This window comes from Haliotis asinina, chromosome 4 (genome assembly GCF_037392515.1).
Source record: "Haliotis asinina isolate JCU_RB_2024 chromosome 4, JCU_Hal_asi_v2, whole genome shotgun sequence".
NCBI lineage: Eukaryota > Metazoa > Mollusca > Gastropoda > Lepetellida > Haliotidae > Haliotis > Haliotis asinina.
The window spans coordinates 57,559,443-57,573,151 of record NC_090283.1 but is presented as its reverse complement, the minus strand read 5'-3'; the positions used below and the strand labels follow the sequence as shown (position 1 = coordinate 57,573,151).

At 39.4% G+C, this 13,709-nt stretch overlaps 1 protein-coding gene across 2 annotated transcripts in view; it reads left to right on the top strand.

Moving 5' to 3' along the window:
- Nucleotides 1-13,543, top strand: part of LOC137281716 (uncharacterized) — a 71,445-nt gene extending 57,902 nt beyond the window's left edge. Inside the window, exon 2 of one of the 2 annotated variants that reach the window (XM_067813159.1) lies at nucleotides 12,591-13,543. In XM_067813159.1, coding sequence (XP_067669260.1) covers nucleotides 12,591-13,528 — 938 coding nt within the window. In that variant the 3' untranslated portion in view covers nucleotides 13,529-13,543. Of the gene's footprint in view, nucleotides 1-31; nucleotides 2,411-12,590 lie in introns of those variants that run through there. The other variant, XM_067813162.1, reaches the window with a different exon arrangement.
- The last annotated feature ends 166 nt before the right edge of the window (nucleotides 13,544-13,709 follow it).

Sequence of the window (13,709 nt, the reverse complement as noted above, 5' to 3'; positions counted from 1 at the left end):
TGACACCAGTTGAACTTTTTGTTACTTTCAGATCACAGAGGTTCAGTCAGTGTCAGTCAATCTGAGGCAGACAGTTCATACGTTGAGCATGATAGTGCTCTTCCTGTGGCTCTGCCCAGAAGGTTGAGTCAAGGTCCAGCATGGCCAGAGGCTGCTCTGTCTCTAGCTCATCACCACTCTAGTTCATCAGTAGGTCATTCATTCCGACCTCTCCAACCCAGTCCAGCTCACTCAGGAGGCCAGGTCATGGACTTCAGCATTGTGGGTCATCAGGAATCGTTTGCTCAGGACCAGCCTTTGGACGCACGGATGGTGAGGCCGTCTCCTGGAGCGATGCGTCTTGTGAAGTGTGTTGAATGTGACTTGATGTTCTCTAACAAGAGTGCCATGAAGAACCACAAATCTGCTGTACATGACAAGGTCACCTATGTTTGTGTCTGTGGGAAGATGTATAAATATAAGCCAGGTCTGCTGAATCACCAGCAGAAATGTTCTTTGTTCATGTTCCAGAGGGACACTGCTCCCAGCTGATTTGGGAAGTCTCATAAATAATTGTTTTTGGAACTCAAGAACTGTGCTTCATTCAGTTTCTCTCTGAAACAATGCTCAGATATAATTTTGAAACCTGGTTAAACGTTCCTCTACAGTGATTCGGCTCCATATGGCTTTAGGGTTGTGCAAAAACAATGCGTTCCACAGATTTGAGATATGAGAGTGCTCCATATTGAAAGAGGTCATGACAGAAAATGCGTGTGAAAGCTCTCAAATGAATTGGAACCTCAGTGAGACTTTGTTCCACATTGATTAGACCCCACATGGCTGTTGGGTTTTGTAGAAACACTACTGTCATCAGATTTCAGATCTTGATGGGACAGTGGTCCATATTAAAACATGTCATCATAGGAAATGTGTATGAATGGCTAACTGCTGTTGAATAGCCAGATTCTCAAAGAATTTCCTTCATCACAGACAATAACTTTTCTATGTTGTTTGGAGCAAAACCTAACTTCATCTTGTCAGTTATTGCTGTGTTGGTTGTGTTTGAATGATTGATAATAAGGACCAGGAACATTGTTCTTTGGCATCCCTTACCATCAGTGAAACTGTTCAGATGATAGCGTTGGTGGACACATGGTTACAATATCACTGCAATCAGATTGTTGTAGTTCTTTTCCTTCTAAACAGGACACAAACCTTGAAAACAGCAGTGTACAAAGTACAAGTGTTCTGCCAGGAAAATACAAGTTGTATGTTTGTTTGCACCAAGAGCATGGTCATCAGACACCTTTGACAGCAGGATTGATTGCTTTACATCTCCCTTTACATTCTTGAAAATATTTCAAAGTTAGTAATGTTTATCATTATTTTTCCCCCAGGTGGAGAATCTTTATTTAGTATTATTCTTTGTGTCACATTTACTACTCAAAAGAAGTCCACTTTTTTAATATTTCTATAGTAAATGTTTCATAACTGATTTGAATCAAAGTTGCTTCCCTTGTTTGTGGCAGGATCCACATATTGTGAGTTTGAAAAAATGAGATGCCCATATTTGGTGTCATCCTTTCCTGATTATCTTGATTTCACTAAATTCTAACCCTGGCCTCAATATGAGATGTTGCTTTGTCACTTCAGTTGCAGAGAGGATTTTCGTCACTTAAACAAGACACCCAAAAACCTATTCTGGTTGACATATACTTGTCTCACTGTTGACGTTTGGCCTGTAATACAGGAAGTGGCCCAAACAGCATCTACCACATCTGACTACTCTTGATTGATAGCTAATTCTCAGCAAGAAATCTTATTGACAGTTGTAAAGATATGATTGTATGTGTAAAATGAGTAATTTTGTGCTTGGGTGATATGAAAATATCTTATTTTTCTGTGACAGGTCATATTGAAGACTGAATGCTTCTTAAAATAAGTTAAGGAATACACACTTTTTGTCATTTGACTGTAGTTCATCTGGCATGGCTGTAGGGTTTTGGCTCTTACAGTCTTTCTTTTGTATGTGTTGTTTAACTAATTTGGAGTAGTATATTTTTCATGGCAGAAATTGTTTTGAGATCAATATTTGATGTTCCTTATTTGAACTGCACGGTTATTCTTGGAAGCATTCATGTGATCTGGGCAGCCAGTACTGATTTTGTATAGGTATGTCAAAAGACGTACAAGTTCATGGATATTGTTGGGTTGGAGTGTGAAACCCATATCTGGTGGCATCTGCATATAGCCAGTTGCTGAAAGAGGGTAGAACAGCTCATTATACTGACTGCTTCATGTTAATACAGTTCACATGTGGACTTGAATTAAGTGATGGATGCAAACCTATCTTTGAACTGTGATTACAGTTGATGAGGAACATCCTTCTCAGTAGATCTGGTAGAATGTGAATAAAGAGGTTCATAATAAACTAGAGTGTTTGCTCTTTGCTCAACCAATTGCATCAGTTGGACCATCACATGATTAGGCTGAATGGAAAATGTGAAATGTTTCTCGGGCATCGGTGCGTCACTTTTGTTTGTGTGCGTAACAATATTTTATTTTTGATTATAAAAAGATAATTTTGACTATGGTGCATGCTGATGATGTGTTCGTGCATTATAAGAATGAGTGTTTGTAAGAATGAAAGTGACTGAATCTACCACTCATTAACATGTGTTGCCAAGCTGTATTTCTGAGGGAGAAAAAAAACCAAATCCTTCATTGTCAATTTTTTTAAAAAAAGTCCTAGCACCCCCATCACTTGAATAAATGTGTCCAAGAAACATTGACATTTTTTTACCTCTGAAGTGTGTCTGGTCAATCATGGAACAATATTAAAACTCTTTGAGGATTATTAATATTGTATTATAGTGCTCCAAACTTCAAACATAATTCAAACCTACAGATCACTGACATCTGCACCTACATATCACTGACGTCTGCAACTTCTGATTTTCATCATTGCAAGAAAATTATTGGTTTTGTGTTATTAGCATTTGACATACCTGCCATCCTGACTCGCTTTCTCTCATTTGATACCAAATCGTTCACATGTTTGATAGAAATGGTATTACACAGAAGGTTGGTTATTATCCTCTATTTATCATACAGGTGGAATAGTGATTAGAGCATCATTGAACCTGGACAATAGACAAAAACACTTTACCCTGAACCTACATCTAATCAAGCAAAACAGGGGCAGTTGTTGAGGTTAGATCACCCAAGATCTGGGTTTGACTTGCTTGAATATGTTCAACCAATCAACCAGCAAACCAACCATTGGATCAGCCTATCTGCTGTCTGCAGCAAAGTGCATCCGGACTTGTTCTTATCTGTTTATTCTTGTCAGGATAACTCTTGTTGAATCTTCTATATCTTGAACATTAGCTCCATTAGTAACCACTGAACATTTGCCTAACAAATTTCATTGGACATTAAAAGAATAATGAATGTAAATATGATACCAATGGATGAGACAGAGTTGGTGATGACAGCAGGTGTATGCAGAAAGGGTAACCATGTCCAGCAATAGGTCTCGTAACTCACATGGCTCGGTCAGAGAATAATCAGTCTTGATTATTTTTACACCACACTCAGCAATTTTCCAGCTATATGGCGGCAGTCTGTAAATAATCAAGTCTGGACCAGACAATCCAGTGGTCAACAACATGAGCATCGATCTGTGCAATTGGGAACCAATGACGCATCAACTAAGTCAGTGATCCTGACCACCCGATCCCATTAGTCACCTCTTACGACAAGCACAGTCACCTTGTATGGCAAGCATGGTTTGCTGAAGGCCTATTCTACCCCGAGACCTTCATGGGTTATTGTCTGTAGAAGATTCAGCTGACCTTAAGAGGCAAAACTGAAGTCTGCGAAGACACCAGGTTTTTGTGAAAGGGTTACCATATCCTTCTTTCCTGGTACAACCCATAACACACATGGCTAATCTTAGTAATCTTGCTATGATTGTAGTGGAAAGTTTCTGTGAAACTTCCTTTCCCTTAAGGGGGAGAGTGTTACGAGTGTGTATATTCTTTGATATGAATTATTATTGATTGAGTGATAGTTGTTATGTATAGGAGAAACATGCCTCTGAAGTTTCGGTAGACAATGTAAAACCGAAGGGGGAGGGAAATCCCGAGGAGCAGAGCCCCAAGGGATTTCCCGACCCCATAGTTTTACATTGTCTACCAAAACCGAGGAGAAGTGTTTTCTCAATCATATATACCGTCAATGATTGGTAATTACAATGTGATGATCATTTAATGAAGCTACATAACAATAACTGAAGCGAGCGTAAAATCAATGTAATAACAGTAACTATAATTAGATAATTTGACTCCTCCACCATTGTCGGCCTATTGGCCCTGCGGCAGTGCGTCTGCCTACGGATGAGAGACTTGCGGTTCCAATCCCACGTAGTAAAACCCTTGCATTCTGACTATGATCTTGAACAATATTTTTCAATTGATTTCAAACACTCATGGATCATTTGAATCCTGATGTTCATATAAAATTAGGAAAAGTAAACCCTGGGAAGCGGTCTTACTCCAAAACAAAAACCTCAAATGCGGTTATTCTGGGAAAACAAGAGATGACCTAATGTACAGTGAGAAGCACGCTTTAGGTTTATATTGGGTCGCAATGTTTAGAGTTTTGAGTGATAGTTATTATGGTTCACATTTCATATCATCGCCTTTAAGGTAGTGCTTTAGAGTTGCCTCCCTTTGGTGTGTTTTTGACTGTTGGTACATATGAGCACGATCGTGAAGCTTCAATGCTGTGCTGGAATCCTCAAGAATAGGTGTCTGTCTACATATAAGACTGGTTGTTGTGTTGATAACACACATGGCCTTACAGGATTTGTGTCATCATTTGGCTTACCTATGTCTGTCTGCCTCTTCATCAAGCCTGACCTACATTCGAGATCGCTCGCAGTGAAAGATTTAATAGAACGGTTTGTCACTGAAAACCAAGCCTTTGGTGAGTTGATATTATGTTTGTGACCATTACTTAAGGTTTGACTCAGTTGCACTGTACTGGAAACCTCTATTGTGAATCATTGTATCTTGCGATTTGGTCAAAACATGTTGAATATTTTCGACTTCTCTGTGTTCTGAGGGAATTTCTTACACCTTTTGTCATGGCAAATTATTAACTGTAACAAAACATCTAATCGATCAAGACGGAGACCATTGTTAAGACCCTTTTTTCCACACAAAATCTGGGTTGGACTGAATAAGCAGAATGGGTTAAGCATATCTGGTGTCCCACAAGTGATATTACTTTGATTATTCCAACAAACTGGAGTGACATTTTGCCAACGAAGCCTGAACTGACTTTTTGTTCCTTGCAGGTCTTGGGCCGGGGATTATCTATGATCCCCATCTCTATGACTACCAGAACCACGACAGGCAGGCACAAAGCAAAGGAGTAGACTGCCCTCAGTGTGGCAAAATGTTCTCCAGCAAACGGACACTGAGTTACCACAAAATTGCTGTTCATGACAAGAAGACCTACTCTTGCTTGTGTGGAAAGGTCTACACTTACCCTTCTAGTGTGTTCCACCACAGAGCAAAGTGTCCTGTTTATAACAACTTTCTTGACAAGTGATGTAGGACAGGCCAGATTCAAGGCAAGATTTAGATTTAAGAACCACCCATCTCATGTGTCCGACCATTCAACAAAGTGTCCTGTCTTTAAGAGCTATTTTGACAACCATTGTAGGACATGTCAAACTCCAGGCAAGATTTAGATGTAAGAATTGTCTATCTCAAGTGTTCCACCTTTGAGTTGAGTGCTCTGTCTTTAAGACCAATCTATGTTCACACGTTGGACCTATTTAAATCAGACAAGATTCAGATTTAAGAATGATTCAACATATATGTATAACCTCTGAGCAAACTTTGAGAACTACTTTAGCATGCTGATATTGGACCTGATAAAACCTAAACAACATTTTGATTTAAGAAATTTTCCTCAGCAGTTACGATCAGAGAGAAAGGGGTGTATGTGAATTACTTAAACACATTTTGGACCTTGTTCACAAGCAGTTTGGTTGACAGTTGTTATACACATTGTTCTATCAACCCCTGGAGCACTTCACTTCACTTCACTCCCCACCCCACCCCATACAAACATTAAAATTTAAAATAGTCTTAAGTTAACTAGGTTTAAATTGTTTTGCTGATTTATGTCCTAGTAATTCAATGTTCGACCTGTCATCAGTCAGTATGTTAAATGCATTAATATAAATATGTTATGGTGAATAAAGTGTTTGGATTTATTGTAGCCAGACTACGACAAACGTCTGTTGAACAATTTGAGCGTGCATTCGCTCTTGTTACCTCTACTTTTAAGGAAATTTTTCCATTCTAAAGAACATCGGTAAAGATTCGGGTCAGAATCGGAGTTGCTGACTCGGATGACACGTCATCATATCCCAGTAGTGTAGATCAACGCTGATACTTTTAACTGTATTGCCTTGTCTAGACTGAAGTATTCACAGACTGTTTATAGTAAGTAAGTAAGTAAGTAAGTAAGTAAGTAAGTAAGTAAGTAAGTAAGTAAGTGATAGAGGTTTTACGCCACTTTCAGCAATGTTCCCCTCAACATGATGATGGAAACATGAGATATGGGATTCGGATGTTTATTTCCATGTGGGGAGCTGAACCCAGGTCTAAAACATGGCGAGGGTATATTTTAACCACTAGAGGGTGGTAGCCCTTCGTCTTGTTCTGACGAGTGCAAGCAAAAGCTGTGCTTCATCAGTCAGTGTAGCAACATTATCACTTCTAGAACCTTTTTTTCAGTACCTGTTACACACTTATATAATCAGTTCTAGAATGGATTTTATCCTTTCTTCAGTACCTGTTCACCTATTTTCAATACCTGTTACAGGGTTATATATTCAGTACCAGAATGGATTTTCTATGTTCAATACCTGATATGGGCTTACATGATCAGAATGGGTTTTCTCCTATTTTCAGATGGTGCTTGGTTTGTACATCAGACTCATACCCCCACAAAGCCCCTTCCCACCATGGAGGGGTGTCTTCCAAGCAGAGTGGCATGCCCTCAGTGTGGCAAGATGTTTTCTAGTGCAAAAACGCTGAGTTGCCATAAACTTGCCGTTCACGACAAGAAGAGTTACCCTTGTGTTTGTGGGAAGGTGTACATGTATCCTTCGGGACTTTTCAAGCATCGTGCTGGTTGTCTGATACATCAACAGCTAAATGCCAACTGAACTGTCTGTCAAACATCTTGTGGGTTGGGTGATACACAGACAACTTAATGCCCACTGAAGTGGCTGTCAAGCATCGTGCTGGTTGTCTGATACATCGACAGCTAAATGCCAACTGAACTGTCTGTCAAACATCGTGTGGGTTATGTGATATACTGACAACTTCATGCCCACTGAAGTGACTGTCAAGCATCTTATAAGTGCGACGTAAAACTAAACTCACTCACTCACTCAAGCATCTTATGGCTTGTGTGATATATCGACAGCTCCATGCCAGCTGAAGTCACTGTCAGTCCGCTTCTGGATTGTCTGATATATTGGCAACTCCAAGCCAACTGAAGTGAATGTTATACATGGTGTTGGTAGTCTGATACACTGACTGCTCCATGCCAATTGAAGTGAATGTCAAGCATCTTGTGGGGTAGGTGACATACCGACACCTCCATGCCCACTGAAGTGACTGTCGAGCATCTTGTGGTTTGTCTGATATATAGACAGCTCCTTGCAAACAGAAGTAAATTGGTGTGCTTGAAATGTGGTAAAATGGTGTGTCAATTGTCCAGTCACACCAAAAACCTGGGTTTGATTCTCCTCATAGGCACAATGTGTGAAGCCCATTTCTGGTGTCATTCGCCACGATATTGCTCAAATATTGCTAAGAGCAGCATAAAACCGTACTCACTCACTCACTCAAGCAATGAGATACTGACAGTTATTGTACATTGTGAAACGTTCTCAATGGATCCAGTAATTTGTATCAGTATGTGGGACTTCCCTCATTCACACTTTGCCTCAAATGACTGATTGTTTATTAAATGTTTATTAAATGTTTATTAAATGTTTATTAAAAGTTTCATATCTAGACCATATGATTGATTGGGATTTTTTTTATCTTTTGTGAAAGTGATTATATAAGATGTTAAACTGATTATCTAATTTGTCAAACTGATCATCTGATATGTCAAGCTGATTATCTGATTTAAATATTTGAAGGGCAGTTAGAAGTGGAATACATAAGAACAGCAAGATTTCTGGCTGTCAACTTCTGTATTGTGACTAACATGATATTTTGGAGCATACGCATGCCCTTCATCTCATCTAATGAATTAGCAAACATACGCTGCAAAAGGTTATGTTATTCACAATAAAGAAGCTGACATCCTTAAATCTTGCTTTTTGGACTATCAGAAAAACAAGGTTTATAGATGTCAATGTCTTTATTGGGAATTAATTGATTAATAATTGTAGATTAAATTGTCAAACTGATTTATCTAATATGTGAAACTGATCTAATTTTTAAACTGATTATCTGATATGACATGCAAATCATCTGATATGTTATACTGATTATCTAATATGTCAAACTGATTATCTAATATGTCAAACTGATTATCTTATTTGTCATACTGATCATCTGATATGTGAAACTAAGGATCTGATTTGTAATAGTGATTATCAGATTTGTCAAACAGATTATTTGATATGTCATACTGATCATCTGAAGGCACACAGAATAATTTTTCATTTGTATATGATTTGACAAAATAAAAGTTTATGACTTATTTGAGTTGTAACATTTACTCATCGTCAATATGCTGTGTCGATGCATGAAGGTGCATTTAACGTGGCTGAGTGGGGACATGGGGAATACCTTTTTCATCCTGTTGGGGAGGAGGAAATGGAATGATTAAACGTTTGCAGATGAGGAACATATGACATGTTACACAGTATAAGTTATCACATCGTGTTGAGGGAAATACAGGGTTTTATCAGAGAGACTGATAAAACCCTGTATTTCCCTCGACACCATGTGATAGCGCATTTATCTGGCGGAGCGTTTTCACTAAATCAAAACAAAACAACACGCATCAAATCGCAAACACGCAAATTGTGTTTATATACTTGAGATGCTACTGTTTGACCTCGGTGCACCGCACGTTACTAAAGGCTTGTCGATGCATGCTTTTCTCACTTCGTGTTGTCACCGAGGCGTAGTGGGGTGATGTGACTTTCGTAGCGGGAGTACACGACTTTTATACTCTCGCTTGCGGATTGTGATGTATGTACATGGTATTTCATCAGGGTCACGTGGACCAATCCAAGCTCGACATGAGGCTAGATAATGTTCCATGTCGAGTGGTTAAACAGAGATGCCAACCCTTACGCTGTTGGCCTAATTATTACGATTTTAACCAGTTAATTACGCTATTACACAATATGTGAAATATAAGCTTTTCTACTGTGAAAACTATATTGAAGTGAGTCGAAGACAAGAATTACACTTTTTAGGTCCACATTACACTTTTTGACTTCCAGTATTACACTTAGGCCCAAAAGAGGGTTGGCGTCAGTTAGTCATGCCAAAGAACTGTGTTTGATTGCCCACAAGGGTACATTGAGTCAAGCCCATTTCTGGTGTCCCCTGCTCTGATATTGCTGCAACAATGCCAAGGCAGCTAAAAAGGCACTCACTCTTTGGCAAACTGAGTTGCTCTGTACATTGTGAGCAAGTCATAAAAATACTATGCTGGACCCGAAATACAGCCTTGAATGTTTACTTCAGGCTTGTTGTTCGACTTGGTTTAAGGCCTATTCTGATTGCAAGAGGTAAACAACTTAATTGCCTTGGTTCCTTGACTCTGGGTTCGAATTAGGTGCAGGTGGCTTTTACTGTTCTGTTACTGAATTTAACTGGATTGTATGGCATGTTGACTTGGTTGCATGTCCGTTTAAACCAACAGGTGATTTGTCACTGGATCGCTTGGTTCAGATGCAGTTATTGATGTCCACCAATGTAAAGTGCAATATTACTTTGTTTCCCTTTCCTTTTGGAAGGAAGATTCTGAAAATTGTTCTAGGTTTGAATATTTCACAGAAACAAGAGTGTATGAAATTGAACTTGACCTTTAAGTCAAAGTAATATTTATTTTTTAAGCTAATGTATTATACTTTTGGCAATTTATGAAGTATATATGGGTGGAAAAAAACATTTATAAAACCCTTTCGTACAAGTTTACAATTTTTGTCCTATAAAAAATTAGAATTTTACTTTTTGAGTAGGGTTATTTTTTTTTTCTTCCTTATGCTTGAAGTAATACAACAGGCAGATCCGTAAAACAAGACATGAGAATGGTGTGTCCTGAAAACAAAATTTACGAGAAGTGCCATAGTAGAGGGACACTGTCCACTCCAGCATTTAACTTCAGTGATGCCACATGCATGTTTGAAAAAGTACAGTTTGCTACCTGTCTCAACTTTTCAAAACCTTATTTCTTCAATCGTTCTTATTTTGGATAAAGTTCCTATAAGATTTGCACTGATCTGAAGTGACTGGAAACTATCGATGGAATGTCTGCCAGTCTTTGCTGACTTGCTCTTTTCTAAAACATAAAGGTCACATATAACGTAAAACACAACTTTGCAGATTCTGATACCTTTCGGTATGCACTTACTGAAACAAATCATCAAAAATGCCAATTCAACCTATAAAGTTGAAAAAAAAAATGAAATGAAAAAAAAGGTCAGTTCAAACTGATTCACTATTCACTAATTTTCACCCAGCACTGGGGGGGAAAAGTGGTTTCAACAGCTGTGCTGCGCAGCACTCATAACATGTGCACAGTGAATGGGTTCATGGAGCTTGAAACATTATGCCTGCATTATGCCTACTGATGAAGGTTGTGGAATGTTGCTGATGATAAAAATATGGGAGAAAGGAAGAGGATGTGAAAATACCTAATCCTTTCCTATTCTTTTTTTGTGGGGTGTGGGGTAGCTGAGAGGTAGCTGAGAGGTTAAAGTGTTTGGTCGTCATGCCCCAGGACTGGGTTCGATTTCCCACATGGGTACAATGTGTGAAGTTCATTTCAGGTGTTCCCCACGCTGATGTTAATGGGATATTGCTGAAAGGGTCTTGAGTACTATCACACTCACTCTATTGCAGTATGATAACCGTATTTAAATTAAACAAATAAACTTTATTTGGCACAAGCGAGACACAATGTTTCGATGTACATGTATATTCTGCTCTTTCACCTGATAGAGGCGTAAGAACCTTGATGCATCTTGTTCTACAGGATGGTGGGGTGGCCTGATGACAAATTTGACCATTTTACCTGATTGAGACTTAAGAACATATACTTTGATGCATATTGTTCTTCAGGGTTGTGGGGCAGCCTAGTGGTTAAAGCGTTAACTCACCATGCATGGAAGCCCATTTCTAGTGTCCCCAGCCGTGATATTGAAATATTGCTAAAAGTAACACTGTACTCGCTCTATCACTCAGGAACAGAAGATGTCATCCATACATTTTCACCTACATGTGTATCACATCTACATGCCAATGTAAACCAAAAGCCACAGTGTTCTGTAGTCAGATTGGTTGAAAAACATGATCAAATGGTATTTGACTCCCAGAAACTGCAAGATCATTTGCTGCGTATTGACACGTAGAAACATCGCAAACAATTGTTTCCTTGTGTCATCAACAGTGGTGACATCATTCAAATTATATTGTGATGTAAAGTCAGAATGATGTCACAAATGAGCAACTCCAGATGCTACCATGGGAACCAGCTGAAACGGCTAGCTGATGCCACTTCACTGCTGTAGGCGTACTTTATGTAAACGAGTGCATACAGTAAAACCCTTTGGTTTACTTTTTTGTTTACAATGTCGATAAACATCATGTGTTGGCCAATTTCCAGGTGTTATTGAGTATTTGAAGCACGGGGAAACATTTGGAACTGACAGCGTCTGCTGGAATACATTTGGAACTGACAGTGTCAGCCAGAGGTTTCAAATGAAATATTTCTGCGCTTCAAATACTCAATAACACCTGGAAATTGGCCAACACATGATGCTCATCTCATAATTCAAGGACTTTTACCTGGACACTATTGTGAACTTTTTGTTGCTTTCAGGTGTGAGGAGTTCTGTCAGTTTCATTCAGTCCCCCGAACAGTTGTCAAGCAGAAGCAACAGTGGCTTACAAAACGAATCTTCTTTGAACTTCTTGGAGGACTTTTATCAAAACATTAATGACGGTTCTTTCGATCTGATACCATTTAGCTCAGCTCAGCAACAACCGAATAGAATCCAGTGTCCTCAGTGTGGGAAAACTTTCTCGAGTAGAAGAACACTCAGCTTTCACAAAATAGCCGTGCATGATAACGTGTCCTATGAGTGTGTTTGTGGCAAAGTGTACAAGTATAAACCGTCAATATTGCACCACCGACAGAGATGTGTTGTGTATCAGAATTGTCGTGACAAACACTAACCCTTTGTTGTGCTGTGCTTTCATCATTGTAGCCGTCATAGATGAACTGAATCTCGAAATTTCCTTTTTTGTTGCTTTCAGGTCATGGGAACTCACAAAGTTTCAGTGAGTGTATAGCAGACAGCATTTTGATAAAACGGGAGGATGAAAGAGGCCATGAACATATGTCTTCTCATCAGTGCTCAGATGGGTATGAAGCGGGCTCATTTTCTTACAGTGGCCTTTCAAAGGGTGGAGAGAGCCACCTTGATTTTCTGAAAGAAGGGAGTCATTTTGAACCTGATCCAGCACATTCCTCTTTAAGCCATCTGGAAGCTCCTGTTGATACCTGGCCGTCTGAGGCGTTTAAGGTTCACTCACAGTTTGGTTATCATTCAAATCCCGGGATTCCAGCAACTGGGTCATCTCAAGAACTGAGTGTACCACATAACTTGCCCCAGAGGAAGAACACTAATTCATGTAGCGTCAGCTCAGAGAACACATTGGTAGATTCTGGAGGAAACATTGAATCAAAGTCGGATCTGTTATTTCCAGGGTTGGTACAAGCTTCATCACAGTCAGAAAAACTTCCACCTCCTTCGGGATTGTCTAAACGTAGTTCAAAAAGGGACCATAAAAAGCATAGCACTTCAACGCAAAGTACATCTGATGAACTTGGATGTCTTGACCCGCAGAATTTGACAAATCAAGTTGTGTCATCCTTCTTCCAAACAGCATCTCTGAATGTTATGCAAGAACGTCTGCCTTCAAAGCATGGAATTCAACATCCAGCTCTTCATACTAAGCCACTGTCAAGGCCAGTGCTGAGTAAGACACCATCTAAGACAAACAGTGGATCCAGAAAGGTCAAGAGGGTGGATGTGCCTTGTGAGGATGAGGACTATGAGCCAGCGTACCGTCCACAGTGCTCCAGGACATCCACCAGCTTCACGTGCACTGAGTGTGGGCAGACCTTCACTCTGGGCAGATCTTTGAACAGACACAGATTCAATGTTCATGGCCTCAACTCCAACTGTTAGACAGAAACTCCGTCTGCAGGACTAAAACTGGTATTAGTTTCACATTGTGATTATGACACAGCTACGTAACATATGTCTGTTTCAGTTCTTATTACACTGACATGTTCACTGGTGACAAATTTGTTGGTTTTCTTGAATTTGGATGACCAATCGGTTATTTCCATAAATTGGTGCATTCATT